Raw genomic sequence first — 20250 nt, 5'->3', positions numbered from 1 at the left:
TGGGTGTTAACTCTTTAAATGCCAGCAGCATTCAAATGGCTGCGGCATTGGGAGCCGGGTGCCACAATTTTGGGCACCACCATCATCAGGAGGAAGCGCCTTGGACCGCCCCGCTCACTCCATAGGGTGGTGGTGACTGCCACGCATCATGTGGCAGTCATCGCCCCTAACCACGCCCCAACCCCGCCCCCTCATGAATACTAAGGACCGTGGGCCAGTTTTCTGAAGGACTTTGCACGTTCTTTCTATGAAAACTGCTTGCACAGGTATGTAAGGAAGTGTCTGCACCCCATGTGTCATCTTTTATCAATTAAAGGGGACGTTCCGGTGCTCAGTCGGACCGTGCTCCAAATTAAAATGTGTTGCACGCCTAATGTTAAAGGTGCGCCAAAAAAAGTGGCGCACTCTATTGGAGAAGTCCAGGGGGTCCCAGAAATCCTGAATCTGGCGCCCCCTGCAGACTTCACAGGCAAACTGCACCTTATACATACTGCACTGTTCTTAGTAAATTTGCTACGTTATTTTTAGGCGTCAGTCCTGCTTTATAACACTGATGCTGCCCCCCATCTTGCTGCAGTTACTGCCTGAGACAAGAGACTGAACTCGACTCATGGATGGTGCACCGCTGGGGGTCGCTGGTGACAGGTTCTTGTTAAGTCAGTTGACTGTTGGTGTCTCCAGGTATTTGACAGTATTTCTGAAGATGGAAGATTGGTGAATCTTGTACCGTAGATGGAGCAGCTGCTTCTTCCATGGACTTCATCCATTTTATATGATAGAAGACAAATAGCGCAGCAGTTATTATTACACATCCGGATAGTATCAGACGGATAATATTCAGCCCAGTGTAGCCAGCATTTTGTGCGGGATCTAAAAAATGTTTTTATTGAGTTAGATTATTTTTTGATCATTTCATGGATAACTTTATCATTCATTGCAATATGTTATTTTTAAGGAATGGCCTTTTTGCAGATTAAGTAATAACTAACCTAAACATGCCTCTGATCTTTGATAATTTTACTCCTAAAAAACAGGACCCAAGTTTTAGGTAGACAAAATCAAGGTTAGCAATAGATTTCTAGTCTATGATATCTATACAAGACTCTAATAAGACCCTTATTGTATCCATTCCGATCTGTTTACAAGGTGTTTTTTGCGGAACCGTTGCAAGAACTTTTCTACTAATGCAGCATATTGGAAACTGGAGAGATACCCAACTGATGTTATGCTTATACTGATGTAATACTTAGCTACAGTAGATGAGCTTACATGTCTCTAAATGGCTCTAGGCTCTTCCATACTCAATGTTACCATGCAATGGGATTGTTTTTTTGGGGTCTCTAGGGTTAGGATATTTACAGCATTAGCTCCATGTAGCAATTGATGGACACACAGAAGAACTTTTCACTCTCTGCTGGAATGATTGAGTATTTGTAGAGAAGTCCTTCTCTTCCTTGGCCTGATATGATTATGGAACATGACTGGAAGAGGAAAGACCATGACCATGGAGGGATCTCATAACTGCCATGATGAAGGTTCTTACCGAAACGCGTAGGCAATGACGCTGTGTTTGCTCCGTGTTATCCGACATGTTCGTTGGTCTTGATGAATTTTTAAATACATGAAATAAATTTCTATGTTTTATCTACTTTGGATCGCTGTGTGAAGCCGGACCTAGCGTGCTTTTTTCTTTTCGTATGTGGACTTAAAACTGAGTTGTCCGTGCTCCAGCCATGCCAAAATTGCTACTCAAGCTTCAGGTGAGCTGACTCTATTCCCTCTTTTTTGATCTCATAACTGGCTCCATAATCTTAGCTGCTGGGCAACTGTGCAATTTACAAAATGCACAAATAGACTTTCTTGACAGAATAACTGAGCTCCCACACATCCTTACTGGATAACTGCTACACCAGGACATGAATAAAAGCTGTTTTTTTATCGAAGGTCCCATGCAGAGTAATCGCACAAGAAACGATGGGGCACATGCAGGGGTAGATTAAGGCTCTTATGGGCTCTGCGCTATATGAATATTATAGCCCCATACAAGTCTGGGATTCACTTCCAACAGAAAGGTCTCAGTATAAAATTTGGTGGGTGGTTTGAATGGCCATGGGCCCCAGGCTACCTCCCAAACCGCCTACATCTACAGTCATGTATAAGGTTATATTTATAGCTTACGTGCCTATTCAGAGGTGACTCGTTCCCTTTAAAATTGCTTAGTTCTCCACAGTTTGGAAAAATTTAGATACTTTTGTAAAATGTAAAGTTTTGGACTGTTTTAGAACCACTTATGCTTGGAATTAGGTAGATGACCTTCAGATGAACCCACATATAACATCAAGGTTAATAGATGGTTCATGCTCGTATGATCAACTAGAAGGGTTGGAGCTGCAAGTCCATCCCCTGATGTGCTCTAGAAATAGGTGTTCCATGAAATCCTATGCTGGGATATCGCATGTGCTCTAATGTGAACACTGTGAACAACTGAAAACATCTGGAAGTCTACATTGAAAATCACATATTTTGCTTTATACTCAATAACCTTTGAGTGAATAGGGAAGATTTATCATATGCTAGCGCTTATATGCTATCGTTTGATAAAATCCCTGCCCCTTGGGGCTGCGCGGAGTACATTTCTATACCAGGTCCTACCTGGTATAAGTTTGTGAGCTGCAGCGTGTGTATGGGGCAGTCACGCCTTGAAGCGGCCCACTCCAGCACCGGCTGCATCCGCTTCACACCCTTTCATGCCCTCTTGGTATGGAGATGGATTGAAGTGAGAAATAATCCCAATCGATGTCAGTTTGTTGGCAATTGTGATTATTTCAGTGCTTCTACACTAGTCTTGATAAATGTCATCCCCATGTATGACTTCTCATAACGCTTTTTGGTCCATGACTCTCATTGCTGGAGCTACTGCTTCTTCTACCATTGGTCTTTGGATGGAATATTACACAATGTTCCTTATCGATGCACTTTTCTCTGATGAGCTACATAATTATTGCAGAATAAACTTACTGTGCATTTTGGGTTAAGCATCATTACGCTTAAGTACACAATGGGGCACATTCACCAAGGCATGTGCACCAGTTGAGGAGTACAAGCTATGAAATAGTTGCAATTCCTTGTGAACTGCTAGGAGTTGCGACTATTTTCTCCTTTATGCCACTTATGCTTCAAGTCTTCATGGAGGGGCGTGAAGGGAGCAAAATATTCCAACCCTTGCTGTAGCCTGTGATTGTTCAAACAGAACTTTTGGTTCTATTGCAAATCTAAACTAGGTAGATCGGCCCATATCTTCTTGATTGTGTCCCGCATGCCTGAGGGTCAGTCTTAGGATTCCTATAGGGTTTCTGAGGGTTAGTGTTCCTATAGGGTTCATCATGCACTGACACGCGGTGCGCCGACATATAATAAATGTCCCCTATAGTGTATGGACAACTACTGGATGTTGCAATAGAATTAGACAATCTGGTAATTTATACCTTTATTGGCAATATAAAGTTATAACAAGCTCAAAGTGAATGAACATAGGATTGCAAAAATTTGCTAAAGAAATTTGCTAAAATTTTCCGATATTTCCTCTTGGTTATTCTTTGAAATAAAACTGGAAATAAAATAATTTTGGCCATTTTATAAGCCTATAGGAATACGTAGCAGGGGAATATTTTGTAGACTATTCTAGGTTTTGCAGACAGTGGGTTAGAGTATATAGCAATATATGTGGCTGTAAATCTTCAGCTGGGGAAGCTTGGATGTTCAGTCCAGATGGATACAGTCACCCAACATGAGTGTGGAGTTTTCTGTTTTGTTCCCCTATGGACTTCATCCATTTTATATGGCAGAAGATACATTTTGCAGCACTTTTTATATGTGGATGTTGTTCCTTCTGCGTTTAAGAAAAGGCTGAAATGTATGAGCCATTTTTATCCAAATTTAATTTCTTGTGTTGTCTGCAAAAAATTAAATTTAATGAAAATTCGTAATTAAAAAAAAAATGTCCTTCAAAATAACGTAAAAACCATACTTCAATTTCTCTGGATAATTAAGTAGAAACTTTCACCCTTTTTTATTGACCAATGACTTTTGATTGGTTTTGATTCTGGCTCAGCTGGAATTATTTCTTTAGCCACTATAGTCCTAGTTATATACAAATCTTTACCATCATAAAGGTTGTGAGTGGTCTTCTTCAGTCAAAGATCACCCATCCGACAATATGGCACAGAATTAGCATAGTGTTATTACCCATTATGCTAACTGTGTTCTTTACTGTCAGATAGATCGTCCTTGACTTTGCTTTTCCGACATATTAGATGCAAAAAAAGAGACAGAAATTATTTTGGAATGGTGGAGGCTAATGAAAAAAACCCAATGAAATCAGTGGAGAGCCACCAATCAAAGGATGTAAAAAGGAAGAGTTAATGGAGGTATTGAAAGGTTCTATGTGAGTTAATATTACACAGATGTGTTCAACCATATCTCTCCTTAATTGCCCTAAAAGGTAAGGGGGTGACATAAAAACAGAGGTATCATCTTTGCTCACCTTCTATCTGGATCAACTGCTCTGCACTTTTCTTCTCTACTTTGCCATCTATAGTTTTAACTTCACATAAATATTTCCCACAATCCTCAGAGTGAACATTGAAAACTTCATAGGTATCATTGTTGCTGAATTCTTGAACAATTTGTCCTTCTCTGTAGAAAGCAAACTGCAGTTGTGTATTCGGCCTGGGAGGATGGAGACTGGTCTGACATTTCAAGGTCATCTTCTGTTCCTTCCGAACTGGATTTGGGCTCACTGTTATTGTTGGGGTTGTGAAAAGCTCTAGAAAAACAGTAATATTAATATGTAAATTGGTAGATTGATTTGGGTCCATTTTACTAGAAAAGAGTACTGACAAGATATCATTATATGAATGTCATGGTGGCATCAGTTTATTAAAGGGGTTGTCCGAGTTCCAAAAAAAAACTAAGGGAGGCCGGGAGGGCGCTGCTTAAAAAAATAAAGTCCTACTTACCTTCCGATGCCCTCCGGTTTCCAGAGCTGCTGTCGCTCCGGTCCGGGCGCCGTGTAAACAAACATGGCCGCCAGAGCAGCGCTGGACTCAGCTTCTGGCCGGACCCGACAACCTTCCGGCTCCCATACACAATGCTGTTAATAGGGATGGGCAGGCGTGGCTGGCCACGGCCAGACGGAAGCTGAATCCAGTGCTGCTCCGGCGGCTATGTTTGTTTAGGACTTTTTTTAAGCAGCGCCCTCCCGGCCACCTTTAGTTTTTTTTTCAGAACTCTCGGACAACCCCTTTAATCTCAAAGTGTTCTACATCAAACTCTTGAGGACCAGTTAACATAAGAAACGGTGTCCATCTAAGACAGACTCTAAATCAACTATGAAGTTCTTCTTTTGGAGAATTCGGACTCCCAGAGGTATCTGTCTGATGCCTGTTATGATAATATTATCTTAATCTTGAAGTCAGTTAAAGATCATTATGATTGACCCTTTCAGAGTAGTGATGAGCGAGGTCTTTAAAACCCGAATTTTAAAGTTTTGTTGGGGTCTGGGTTCAGCACTTCCACCAGTGACACCCAGCACCTATTGTGGGTGTTAACTATTTAATTTGTCAGGGGCATCTAAGCTTCTATGGATGCTCATGTGCCGGCACCAACATGCCGGCTGTGTTGCACGTTGGCATTTTGGGGAGGATCTTTGCTCCCAAAGACATCATCAGGGAGCGGAATAATAATGACAGCAAAGGTGGTTTGGCCATTTATATGCCACTGGCAACTTTGCCAATGGCATCTAAAGAATTTGCAGTTTGCCAGTACCGGTCACAGGCAGAAATGGCGGGGTGTTTGAAGTGAATCCCCCCCCCAGCCATCGAATCTTGATGATCCAAATCTATTCTGAGTTCTACTACTTTCTGAGTTGAGTGACAGTAAATATGGAACCATTATTATTCTTACATGGATCGCTAGATCTTTCTAATGTCTTAGACTCGAGCTGCCTTTTGGAGACTACACCTACTGTTCAAGCACTTTTAGAAGGAGGTTACGGCATGAGATGTCCTCAGATGACCATGTTTAATGTGACCAGGGTAGATCTTAACTTGTACAGCCCGATACTCGCGCAGCCTGATACATCCTGGTCCTGCGCAGAGCTTATCTCTACGCCAGGCCTTGCATTTACAGTTTACAAATTTTGCAGAATAAAAAGGGGCTGTTACGGCTTCGATAGACCCTCGTTTATTACTGACATGTGCCACAATACTGTCTGCGCCGCAATTCTGCAGCATAAAATAAAAAAATAAAAAAATGGTGAACACTTCCCAATCGGTGCAGGGGGCGCCAGATTAATGAAGACATGTCACATAATTCTGCACATAAAAGGGCGTTCCGCTGCCGATTCCAACCTTGTTCTTCATTTATTACAGCAACTCAACAGAAATGCGGTGCCTGCCAGTTAAACTGAGTGCACCAACAAAAACTGGTGCATTCTGTTGAAGCACAATCTCCGCTTTCAGGGTGCGCTTGATCAATGAAGAACTTTTCAATAATCTGGCGCACTCTGTACTATTGATAAATGTGGCCCAATGTTGGAAATAATCTACAGCTATTTACATCAAATAACACTTTCATTCTTTCTCTGTGAAGCCGGTTCAGGGCTTTCTTTTTGCTGGACATTCTGTACTTTACACAAGTATCATTCAAACTTTTTTGTTTTTTTATTTTGTGGACGAGATAGGTAAAAAACATCAAGTTTTGGTGTATTTTTTATGGTGTTCATTGTGCAGGTTTAATAATGATTCAGTTTTACCGTGCAAGTTGTAACGGACGCGTCAATACCATATTTGTAGGGTTTGTGTGGAGAATTTATTGTTCACATTATTTTATATTCGATTATGGGACTTTTATATGGAATGGGTCTTTGGGGGATTTTTAAACATTCATTCATTTTATTTTATTTTAAAAGTTCTTATTAAAACCAATATAATAAAACTTGATTCTTCCTAAGGAGTAAAATATCTATTTTTTTAGCACATTTTACCTATTTTTTATTTGCCCTTTGACTTATATTGATATTAAACCTTGTCCTATGATGATATACAGTGGTCAAAAGTTAAGTTTTTTTTTAATTACCGTATATACCGGCGTATAAGACTACTTTTGAAGGCTTAAAAATCTTCTGTCCAGTCTGGGGTCATCTTATACGCCGGTAATGTTTCTCACCTTTCCCGCGATCCACCGAAGCTCCGCTGCCGGTCAGTCAGAGGCCCGCACCTGACCCCTGCGCTGCGCTGATAACTCGGCGCAGCACAGCGGGCAGATGTTTTGAATTGTGACAGCCGCGGGCCTGCCTGTTACAGCGCACGGACTGTTCTGCATCTGGTCCGTGCGCTGGATCAGGAGGGCCCGGAGCTGTCGTAATTCAAAATTAGAACGGGCCCCCGGTCCGCCCCCGTCCCACCCACCTCACACTACTTACCTGCCATCGCTGACGCAGGCTATGTGACGCGTCTGCCTGCGCCGGGTCTGCTGAGGTCTATGACCCGGCACCTGACCTGCAGATGCGTCATCAGCCGTCGCCTGCGCCGGATCCCCTGATGAGAGGCAGCACGAAGAGGAAGATAAGGTAAGAATTATGTTTTTTATTTAGCTTAAATATATAGGGCCCTATTTGGTGGTGGGGGACATTATTTATGGATACTGGGGGTGCAGGACAGTAATTATAGCTACTGGGGGTGCAGGACAGTAATTATAGCTACTGGGGGGCAGGACATTAATTATAGCTACTGGGGGGCAGGACATTAATTATAGCTACTGAGGTGGGGCAGGACATTAATTATGGCTTCTGGGAGGGGGGCATAATTTTAATTTTTACCGGTGTTTTGTATGCGTTGGAAAAGGGGTAGTCTTATACGGCGAATATATCTTAAACTCTATATTTTAAACAGGAAAGTAGGGGGGTCGTCTTATACACCAGGTCGTCTTATACGCCGGAATATACGGTACATGAGATTATATTTACCTCGAACAAAAATAGAATCCTCGTCTCCATGTTTGTAATATATTAGATGATGTTTCACTTCTTTTCTGCATTTATACGTTCCAGACATTTCTACATCCAGTTTTGCAATATGAAAAAATTCGTCGTAGCTCCAGTTCTGAATGATTCTGTTATCTTTGTAAAATCTTGTCTGTCCGGCAGGGTATCCAGGGTAGTGGTGGCATCGTAAAGTCAAGTCATCTCCTTCGTAAACATAGTTAGGGGCCTGCAGGATGACCCAACCTGAAACATAACATGAAATACTAGCTGTATAACCTATATTATCACATAGAAGTTTGTCCTCAGATATATATCTATGTTAAGACCTTCATATTCTCTTCCTGTACCTATACAGATGTCTAAAGATACTGGGAAAGCACAACCTTTTTTGGATGCTCCTCATGCCCAATTTGGAAATCCATAATAAAAACATACAGTACTAGCTTACAGAAAGCCAAAAATGTCTTCCTCTGTTATGCCATTATATGAAGGCAGAATTTTTTCTAATAAAAATTATTTTAACAAGTCTCCTGAGACTATCTGACAGTAGAGTCATCTATTTGAGCTGTAGGGTGTTCTACAAAGGGCCTGGGCATACAACTGTAGCTCACATACGTAGATATACCACTTGTTCCAAATTATTATGCAAAAGTTATTTATCCCTAAATGGTCGATGCAAATGGCAGTATAATAAAAGTCATCACCCATTAGAGTATAAATCAAATTTTATTGAATAAACCTCCCAATGATAGCAGTAAATTCTTCAAAAAATGTTCAAAAAACTTAAAATACACAGCTCCAAATTATTCTGCACAGCAGAGTTTCCGAAAATGTTATAGTTGGCAAAGAACTGAAAATGGGTCATTTGTTGAATTTGCAGCATTACTCCAAAAGAGAAGCTGCTACATTGCCATTAATCAGCAAACAGATAGCTGAAGCTGCTGGCGCCTATGGAGTCCCGCAATCATCACCTTGTAGAACAAGGGACTGTGCATATAATGTAGGATGGGAGGTTTCCGGCACTGATCTTCTTTCTACCTTTAGCCGCCCAGGGGTAGACCGATAGGTCGTGGTATGCAGTCAGCTTGTAGCTCTGAGCTCCTGGAGCGAGGTGAATTAGCGCTCAACACGGAATCAACTCCAAGGGATAATATTTAAAATTCAATACTGGTTTATTGATACGCGTTTCGGTCCGGTACCCGGACCTTCGTCAGGCACAGCAGAGTTTCCAAAAATGTTATAGCTTGTAAAGAACTGAAAATGGTCATTTGTTGAATTTGCAGCATTACTCCAAAAGAGAAGCTGCTAAAATTCCATTGCAAACCAGCAGACACATATTTGAAGCAGCTGGTGCCTCTGGAGTCCCGCAAACCCCAAAGTGTAGAATTCTTCAAAGACTTGCTGTGGTGTATAAAAGTATATGAAGACTCATTTTCAAACAGTCTTGTTTACTGATGAGTGTTGTGCAACCCTGGATGGAGTAGTGGATGGTTGATGGATGGCCACCATGTCCTAACAAGTCTGCAACATCAGCATGGAGGTTTGAAAGTCATGCTTTGGACTAGAATCATGGGGAGAGAGATGGTTGGCCCCATCAGGATTCCTGAAGGTGTGAAAATGACCTCAGCAAAGTATTTAGAGTTTCTCAGTGACCACTTTCTTCCATGTTACAAAAAAATTGGGCCTTCCTGCATGACAATGCACCATCTCATGCAGGACAATCATTATCTTCATGCAAGACAATGCCCCATCTCATGTTGAAGACATTGGGGGTCATTTACTAAGGGCCCGATTCGCGTTTTCCCGACATGTTACCCGAATATTTCCGATTTGCGCCGATTGTACTTGAATTGCCCCGGGATTTTGGCGCACGCGATTGTGGTGCATCGGCGCTGGCATGCACGCGACGGAAATCGCGGGGCGTGGCCGAACGAAAACCCGACGGATTCGGAAAAACCGCCGCATTTAAGACAAAAAATGTGTCGCGAAAATGACACTTACCTTCACCAGGTATAGGCCGGTGAATTTCAGGGCATTCCAGCGCGCCTCCGGGGAACTTCAGTGCAGCAGCGCCACCTGGTGGACGGCGGAGGAACTACCTTAGTGAATCCCGGCCGGACCCGAATCCGCTGGATCGCGAATGGACCGGGTAAGTAAATATGCCCCATTGTCTGCTATGGGCATAAAAGGAGAAAATCTCATGGTGTGGCCACCATCTTCCCCTGACTTCAACCCTATACAAAACCTTTGGAGTATCATCAAGCAAAAGATCTAAGAGGGTGGGAGGCCGTTCACATCAAAACATCAGCTCTGAGAGGAGATTCTAACATCATGCAAAAAAATTAAAGCGGAAACTCCCCAAAAACTCACGTGTTCAAGAATTGTGAAGGTGATATCAAAGAAGGGTCCTGCGTTAACATGAAACCTGGTCTGATAGGATGTTTCGGATTGAAATAGCTTTTGATTTCAGTGACCTCCTAATGCTGCAATATGCAACAAATGACCATTTTCAGTTCTTCATAACCTATAAAATGTTTGGAAACTCTGCAGTTCATGTTGAGGTTATTTTTTTAAGAATATTCTGTTATCATTGGGAGGTTTATTCAATAAAATTAGATTTATACTCTAACAGGTGATGACATTTATTATACTTATTTATATTACATATTATATTTATATTTATTTGCATTGACCATTTAGTAAAATCAGAGATAAATATTTGCATAATAATTTGGAACGTGGTATATACTTACCCTTAACTGGCTTCTGGTTCCTGGCACATTGCTGGCCTGCACCCTGCAGGATGTTCCACATGATTCAATGCCTGGCTTCATCAGTACGCAACACCGGATATGAAGTCTCCTGAAGTGTTGTCACATATTTGAGGAGGCCATTTATTGGATGAAATGGGTCCTGTGAACCACCTCCCCCAAAACCCCCAGCCATGTGAAGGCCCAAAAAACAGTAGTGCCGGAAAGATGCAGGAACCAGTAGTTGGAGTAGGATAGATATGCTGTCTTTAGTTTTCCATGCTCTTGGAGAACACTTTTAACTTGACACCCAAGTAGGTAAATACATTTTAGTGGAAAAACCCTAAATTGACACTTAATAAGCACCATCAACCTTAACTTTTCCATCTTTTCACGGTAACGGTAACGCTCCTCTAACTGTCTATCAATGTAAATATTTTCTAATTTCTCCAGTTCGAATGTGTGGAGCCAGGATGTCTACTTTAATCTAGGACCACCCATCTGAAAGTAAAGTCAAATTAAAATATTTGGTTTTAAAAATATTCCAATTACGATCTGTAATATAAAATGGGTGGTACCGAGGTGATGACGACCTCATGGCCCTTTGTGGCTCTCGAGATCCAATACTAATGATGTTGATTACTCAGGATTGGCAGGATAGAATTTTGTAACATCATGTTACTATTCGTGGTGGTGGGGGGGGGGCTATAGATTAGTCACCTGATGGTTGTCTTGATGCATTGTGAGGCACTAGCAGTAAAGCGCCGTACACTGATATTACTAATACATACTTGGGCATTGAGAAATCCTATTTACTCACCATTACTGACTTCCAGTCTTTGCTGGTCACTTGCATGTTGCGAAAAACATTGGTAACTACCGCTGTCAGATGCTTCAGCAGATTCTATTGTGTAATTTTGACCATTGTGTACGTGTGTCCCAGTTTTGAACCAATCATATGTCTGATCTTCTTGTACATTAGGGCCGACATTACAAGTCATTGATAGAGATTCAGTGGTAAATATCCTCTTCGAGTTTGGAGTAAAAGTCACCACCGGTCTGGATGAATGTCCTACAACAGAATACAGAGACTATAAACATAATCTGCACCTATCTGATTAAACATAATTAGGAGGGGGCGCTGGCTCTATAAGCTACCTAGGGAGGGCCCTGGCTGTAAATGCTGGCTATAGATTAATTAGGGAGGGGGCTCTGTCTGTTCATTCTATTTATATATTAATTAGGGAGGGGCTCTGTCTGTATATGCTAACTATATATTATTTATGGAGGGGGCTATGGCTATATATGCAATGTATATATTAATTAGGGAGGGGCTATCTTTGTATATTCTACTTATATATTATTTATGGAGGGGCTTTGGCTGTATATGCTATTTAAGTATTATATAAGTAGGGGCTCTCTCTGTATATGCTATCTATAAATTATTTTGGAAGGGGGCTATGGCTTTATATGCTATTTATGTATTAATTAGGGAGGGGGCTCTGTCTGTATAAGCTACCTATATATTGTTTAGGGAGGGGGCTATGGCTGTATATGCTATTAATTAGAATAGGGTCTCTGCTTTATAATATAATTCATGAGTGCTGTACATATTGTAATTTATTTTGTGTACTATATACTGTGTAGGATGTTTTATTATTATTTATAAAATATTTAAGATTGTTATCCAAGTGACATTATACTGTAAGTGACTGTGATATTTTTAGGTGCATAGTGTGGGGGATTTGCAGCACAGAGCTGAAAACATCTGAAGGTGAATTCAGCAGTGATAAGTCATAGACATTTCACTTTTCGTCTCAGGCAGCAAGTAGCCCAGAATCTGCCCTGGTTCTCTCCGGATACCTTGTTTTACATTAAATAAACCCTATTAAAAATACTAGAATCTCTCATCTTCCTGAGGCAGGACAAAGCTAATGGATTCTCCATTTTTTTTCAAACTCTACAGATTCTAAACTTGTTAGCAAAATATAGGTTGGGTATGATATTGGGGGATCTCCATTTTATAGTACTCTAGGTCTTTTGGAAACTTTTTCATGACAGGTATTGGAGAGGAGAAGACATTTCAACTGCAATAGTAATCAATATGCAAGTAGGCTTTCTTCAAGATACTGTGTATATAGGATATTTCATATGTAACTTACCGACACTTAAGGAGACCAACACTATAAAAGGAAGCGAAAAAAATATCAAAATGTATTGTACAACAAATTGAAGCGTATTTATCTATAAATGACATCTACATCTTTTGATACAAGTTTAATGCAATGCAGCCAAGGGTTGGATATAAAGCTAAAGTTCTATATGTAAAAGAGACAAAATGGAACTAAGACAAAAAAAATGTATTTTTCAACTAATCCGACACAATCTGTCACAGCCGTGCAAAAGCCGAAAATCTCGGAAAGTTCGATGAAAGTGCGGCTGTGGACCCTTAGTAAATAAGCCTTAATTTATATTTAAAGGAAATCTACCATCCAAATCCCTAATAAACTGGGATTGTGACTGTGGTAATCTTCTTATATTTGTTATTAGAGATGAGCGAGTATACTCGTCCGAGTATACTGCTCGGTCGAGTATTAGCATACTCGGACCGGCTCGTTACTCGGACGAGTATCTCGCCGGCTCGTGATCGAGCAGTAAATTAATAAAATAAATTGAATAAAAGTATTTTTATTGTAAAAAAAAAATATTACACATGTTTCCATATGTTTTACTTGTAAGAACACATTGAAATAACACTATTCTTCACTTTCCAGGTGTGCAGCGTGTCTCCCGCTAGGTTCGGAGATGTTCGGAACATCTGCAGTGTGAAGAATATTGTTCTTTCAATGTGTTCTGCACTTAAATGCTCCTGTGTTCACTGGTTTTAATGTTTTAATTCTATTCTTCACTTTCCAGATGTGCGCACGTATCTCCGAACCTATCGGGAGATACGCGCGAACACCTGGAAAGTGAAGAATAGAATTAAAACATTAAAAACAGTGAACACAGGAGCATTTAAGTGCAGAACACATTGAAAGAACAATATTCTTCACACTGCAGATGTTCTGAACATCTCCTAACTTAGCGGGAGACACGCGCGCACACCTGCAAAGTGAAGAATAGTGTTATTTCAATGTGTTCTTACAAGTAAAACATCTGCAAACATCTGGAATTTTTTTTTTGCACTGTTCTTTTACTGTTCAGTTTTATAAAAAAAAATGCTCGGGTCTCCCATTGACTTCAATGGGGCTCGTTATTCGAGACGAGCACTCGAGCATCTGGAAAAGTTTGTCTCGAATAACGAGCACCCGAGCATTTTAGTGCTCGCTCATCTCTATTTGTTATCCTTTGCCTCATTCCTTCTAAAATCTACTTTTATAATTATGCTAATGAACCTTAAGAGCTCCTCTAACTCTTCTGTAGTCTGGCTTTACAGATTGTTACACTGACAGTTACAGTTTAACAAATTGTAAAGCCAGATCAGATTAGGGTAGCTAGGGGAGCTCCTCAGCCTCATTAGCATTATTTTAAAAGTTGATTTTAGAAGGAAAGAGACCATGCATAACAAATGTAAGAAGATACCACAGTCCCGGTGCCGGGATCTACGAGTAATGTCCCTGGTTTATCCGGATGGATTTTTATGGTAGATTTCATTGTGATGTAAAATAATAGTAATACAGTAAATATTATTAAACAAAGGAGAACTAAATACCAGGGGAAAGTTACGTGAAGAAGAACATATGATGTGGTCAGTAGTACCGAATTATATAATAATAGAAGCCCCTGTTATAGATCTGATATCAGGCAGAGATCAATGTACTTACAGAGTAGTGAGACCATCATCTCAGGGGACATGATGAGTGATGACAATGCTGGCGGATGGATAGAGAGAATTTGGGTTGATGGATGGCGACAATGCTGGTGGATGGAAGGAGAAAACACTGGTGGAAAAATGGAGAAAAGGACAGTGGATGGATAGAAAAAATAGCCCTGATCCAAAATGAGAAGTTGATTTCTGTCTCTTCTTGTAAGTATCAGAAATCGAGGAAGGAAAGGGAATGGTGAAATATTAACTGACAGCAAACTTAATAGCTTAAAGGGAACCTAGCATAAGGAATCTGCCATTAGATGTAGATGTGATAGTAGATTACTCCTGCTGCCTTAGCCCTAATCTGTAATTTAATAATCCTGGAACCTAACCTAACTTGTTACAGGGGTGTGTACTAGCCTGGCCGGGGACTGGGAGCTAAGGCTAGTACACGCCCCAGTAGCCTCTGCAGGTAATTTACATATTACTAAAATAAAGTTTTTAACAAGTTATGTTCCAGGATTATTAAATTACAGATTAGGGCAGAGGCAGGAGGAATATACTGTATTATAATATCAATTTCTGATGGTAGATTCCTCCTGGTAGGTTTCCGTTAATTTTTTTTTAATATTTAGACCTTAGAATTTAAATTGCACTATAATATATAAGTAAATTAACAAGTACATGTATTGATCTGTACGGCTACATGTCATATGTCCTAAACTCTTTCCCTTTGTGGAGCGGGCCCCAGGAACTAGCTTCTATTGTCAGGCTTGAGGGTTAGTGAACCCCCTGGACCTCTGAGGACGATGATACAAGCCGACACCTGGGACTGGAGTCTAAGTGGCATCCAGTCTTCACCAGAACCAGTCGCAAAGCAGCGTGGTCTTGCTGTGACTTGTCAGCGCACACAGGTGCGACTGGTCCGCGGTGGCAGCGCGAGGTGCAGGAACACAAAGCAGATTCAAGGTCTGGACAGGTGGATAGTCAGGACCGGCGGCAATGGAGCAAAATCAGGAACAGAGCATAGGTCAGGGCTGGCAGCAAAGGATTAAGGTCAGGGTCAGGTCTGAGGTCACAATAAGAGGTCAGAAAACAAGTAAGGCACACAGGAAGCTTTCACAAAGGCGCTAAGATCCAGCGGGGGATGCTGGGAGCAGCATGCTTTTAAGGAATCCCGGAAGTGGCCAGCGCCAATGAGTGGCGTGCTGGCCCTTTAAATCTGTGAGTGCCAGCACGCGCCCAAGCGAGCGAGGACGCATGCACATAGCAGCCGGGAGAGGAGCAGGAACATGGATAGGTGAGTGCTGCAACGGAGAGGGGCAAGGGTGTGCCTGCGAATCGATACGTGGATCACAGGGGCACCCGTGATACCTATGAATGCTTCGAGGATGGGTGTTACAGAGACAGTTGAAATGCACAAATTTTATGGTTATCTGTGGTTAAAACAAGGAGGACAATGCAGAATAAAATTAACTAAGCAACATGGGAAGTTAAGAATACAAAGGGTAAAATATACCAGAATACACAATGACACAGCCAACTTACTGTTACAAGACTATAGCAAGCAAAGAGTACTGCTCCACAACATCTGATATAAGAAGAATAGCCCTGCTCTGGATGGTGATAGCATCAGTACTCTGACATCAGACAGGATGACAACGGGACGGGAGAGAGATTCTGTCAATCATAGCAGGCTAACTGTTAGTGAACCCAAAGAGAGTTTGTAGGAGACAGACAAGTCCAAGTGCAAGTCTATCAATGCTGCCAGGTAAATGAATACAACAGCGTTCAGATGAGAGAGAGACAGAACAAAGAGACACCATCAGCGCATCCTCATCCTTGTTGTACAGAGAGTGGATGATGCAGACCCAGATGTAACAGCTGGATATTTTATAGCATTTTAGCTTTTTTTTGCATATAAAGGCATAACTATTAAAGTATAGGCAGCATGTGATGACAGGCGGGGGCGGATTAAGACCACTGTGGAATCGGGGCTGTATGAAAAATGTGGCCCCCTCATCAGTCAATGGGGGTCATTTACTAAGGGCCCGATTCGCGTTTTCCCGATGTGTTACCCAATTATTTCCGTTTTGTGCCGATTTTCCCTGTATTGCCCCAGGTTTTGGCGCACGTGATCGGATTGTGGCGCATCGGCGCCGGCATGCAGGCACCGGAAATCAGGGGGCGTGGCCGAACGAAAACCCGACGGATTCGGAAAAACCGCACATTTTTTTTAAAAAAGTGTTGCTCGGCACGCTCTTACCTTCACTCAGCCCGGCTCGGTGAACTCCAGTGCGTGATAATGCTCTTCAGCGCAGAAGCGACATCTGGTGGACGTCGCAGGAACCGCCTTAGTGAATCGTCGGAAGACCCGAATCCACCGCAGAGAACGCGCCGCTGGATCGCGAATGGACCGGGTAAGTAAATCTGCCCCAATATGTTTATGTTTTAACACTTACTATCTACAAACAGTACCAGAACTGTCCATGAGTAGTCAGCTTCCAGCTATGTCATCCCTGCATAGATCCTAGAAGGACACTCGTATACATGTGTGTTAAGAGCGGCACAAATTTATTTTATTGTTGTAGATAGCTCTTTCTATTATCTCTACAGGGCAGTATCAATTTTTTTGGGTGGCCATGGGCCCCCTTGAAGACTTGGGCCCCAGGCTGTTTCCCAAACTGCCCATATTATAGTTCGCCACTAACGATAGGTATTTCTTATGGATCTGAGCTCAGGGGGCAATCCAAATATTTTCAGGTGTTGTAAATGTTGTTTTGTTTTCATAAATTTCATACTAAAAGCAAATTCACATGATGGTGATGTGCCCCTTATAATTGTAGGAAAGCTTATGCTACGATTGATGAAAAGTGTAGTAGTGCTTATGTCAGTGCGCTTTGTTTACCGTCCTTCATCCTGGTGGCAGATGTCCTTGGTTTCCCATAAATAATTTAAGGAAATTAATTCCAACAGGGTCACTCAAATTTTAGCCAATCTGAATAAATCCGCAGCCCAAATGTCTGCCAGGTTGGACCCATTTAGACCAAGTCTGACCTGGTATAGATTTCCAATATAGTCTCTGGACCCTACCAGCTCTGCTCTCCCTTCATGGCCAAAGTTTTGTACATTGATTCATATAAAATGGACAAGGTCTATGGAAGTAGCGGGTAATAATAATAATCTATTTCTATAGCGCCATCATATTCTGTAGATTTACAAATCATAGGGGACAAATACAGATATAATAAAACATGACAGAGCACAAACATTCATATGGGACAAAAGGAGTGAGGTCCCTGCTCCCAAGAGCTTACAGTCTATGAGGATGAGGGGGTGACACAAAGAGCTTACAGTCTATGAGGATGAAGGGAGTGAGGTCCCTGCTCCCAAGAGCTTACAGTCTATGAGGATGAGGGGGTGACACAAAGAGCTTACAGTCTATGAGGATGAAGGGAGTGACACAAGAGCTTACAGTCTATGAGGATGAGGGGGTGACACAAGAGCTTACAGTCTATGAGGATGAGAGGGGGACACAAGAGCTTACAGTCTATGAGGATGAGGAGGTGACACAAGAGCTTACAGTCTATGAGGATGAGGATATGACACAAGAGCTTACAGTCTATGAGGATGAGGGGGTGACACAAGAGCTTACAGACTATGAGGATGAGGGGGTGACACAAGAGCTTACAGTCTATGAGGATGAGGGGGTGACACAAGAGCTTACAGTCTATGAGGATGAGGGGGTGACACAAGAGCTTACAGTCTATGAGGATGAGAGGGTGACACAAGAGCTTACAGTCTATGAGGATGAGGAGGTGACACAAGAGCTTACAGTCTATGTGGATGAGAGGGTGACACAATAGCTTACAGTCTATGAGGATGAGGGGTGACACAAGAGCTTACAGTCTATGAGGATGAGGGGGTGACACAAGAGCTTACAGTGTATGAGGATGAGGGGGTGACACAAGAGCTTACAGTCTATGAGGATGAGGGGGTGACACAAGAGCTTACAGTCTATGAGGATGAGAGGGTGACACAAGAGCTTACAGTCTATGAGGATGAGGTGGTGACACAGGAGCTTACAATCTATGAGGATGAGGGAGTGACACAAGAGCTTACAGTCTATGAGGATAAGGGGATGACACAAGAGCTTATAGTCTATGAGGATGAGGGAGTGACAAGAGCTTACAGTCTATGAGGATGAGGGGGTGACACAAGAGCTTACAGTCTATGAGGATGAGGGGGTGACACAAGAGCTTACAGTCTATGAGGATGAGGGGGTGACACAATAGCTTACAGTCTATGAGGATGAGGGGGGACACAAGAGCTTACAGTCTATGAGGATGAGGGGGTGACACAAGAGCTTACAGTCTTTGAGGATGAGGGGGTGACACAAAAGCTTACAGTCTATGAGGATGAGTGGGTAACACAAGAGCTTACAGTCTAAGAGGATGAGGGGGGGCAAAAGAGCTTACAGTCTATGAGGATGAGGGGTGACACAAGAGCTTACAGTCTATGAGGATGACGGGGGACACAAGATCTTACAGTCTATGAGGATGAGGGGGACACAAGAGCTTACAGTCTATTAGGATGAGGGGGTGGCACAAGAGCTTACAGTCTATGAGGATGAGGGGGTGACACAAGAGCTTACAGTCTATGAGGATGAGGGGGGACAAAAGAGCTTACAGTCTATGAGGATGAGGGGTGACACAAGAGCTTACAGTCTATGAGGATGACGGGGGACACAAGATCTTACAGTCTATGAGGATGACGGGGTGGCACAAGAGCTTACAGTCTATGAGGATGAGGGGGTGGCACAAGAGCTTACAGTCTATGAGGATGAGGGGGTGACACAAGAGCTTACAGTCTATGAGGATGAGGGGTGACACAAGAGCTTACAGTCTATAAAGGGGGGGCACAAGAGCTTACAGTCTATGAGGATGAGGGGGTGACACAAGAGCTTACAGTCTATGAGGATGAGAGGGAGACAGAAGAGCTTACAGTCTATAAAGGGGGGGCACAAGAGCTTACAGTCTATGAGGATGAGGGGGTGACACAAGAGCTTACAGTCTATGAGGATGAGGGGTGACACAAGAGCTTATAGTCTATAAGGATGAGGGGGTGACACAAGAGCTTACAGTCTATGAGGATGAGGATGTGACACAAGAGCTTACAGTCTATAAGGATGAGGGCGTGACACAAGAGCTTACAGTCTATGAGGATGAGGGGGTGACACAAGAACTTACAGTCTATAAGGATGAGGGGGTGACACAAGAGCTTAGTCTATGAGGATGAGGGGGTGACACAAGAGCTTACAGTCTATGAGGATGAGGGGGTGACACAAGAACTTACAGTCTATAAGGATGAGGGGGTGACACAAGAGCTTAGTCTATGAGGATGAGGGGGTGACACAAGAGCTTACAGTCTATGAGGATGAGGGGGTGACACTAGAGCTAACAGTCTATGAGGATAAGGGGTGACACAAGAGTTAACAGTCTATGAGGATGAGGGGGTGACACAAGAGCTTACAGTCTATGAGGATGAGGGGGTGACACAAGAGCTTACAGTCTTTGAGGATGAGGGGGTGACACAAGAGCTTACAGTCTATGAGGATGAGTGGGTAACACAAGAGCTTACAGTCTAAG

At 42.3% G+C, this 20250-nt stretch overlaps 1 protein-coding gene across 2 annotated transcripts; it reads right to left on the bottom strand.

The window, feature by feature from the left end:
* Positions 1–238: 238 nt before the first annotated feature.
* Positions 239–14813, bottom strand: LOC140069325 (high affinity immunoglobulin gamma Fc receptor I-like). Of its 2 annotated transcripts, none has more exons than XM_072114878.1 (6): positions 14619–14813; positions 12957–12977; positions 11615–11866; positions 8027–8287; positions 4544–4825; positions 239–870 (listed from the first exon to the last, which is right to left on the bottom strand). In XM_072114878.1, exons 1-6 carry the CDS (start codon positions 14647–14649, stop codon positions 653–655), a joined length of 1065 nt encoding a protein of 354 aa, XP_071970979.1. In that variant the 5' UTR covers positions 14650–14813; the 3' UTR covers positions 239–652. The 2 variants fall into 2 exon arrangements, with proteins under 2 accessions (XP_071970979.1, XP_071970981.1); XM_072114880.1 differs by lacking the exon at positions 239–870 and adding an exon at positions 3475–3953 and having other exon boundaries at positions 14619–14811.
* Between the last annotated feature and the right edge of the window lie 5437 nt (positions 14814–20250).

Source organism: Engystomops pustulosus, chromosome 7, assembly GCF_040894005.1.
Source record: "Engystomops pustulosus chromosome 7, aEngPut4.maternal, whole genome shotgun sequence".
Classification (NCBI taxonomy): domain Eukaryota; kingdom Metazoa; phylum Chordata; class Amphibia; order Anura; family Leptodactylidae; genus Engystomops; species Engystomops pustulosus.
Note: the sequence above shows the minus strand (reverse complement) of the source record. Positions and strands in the feature narration are given on the sequence as shown.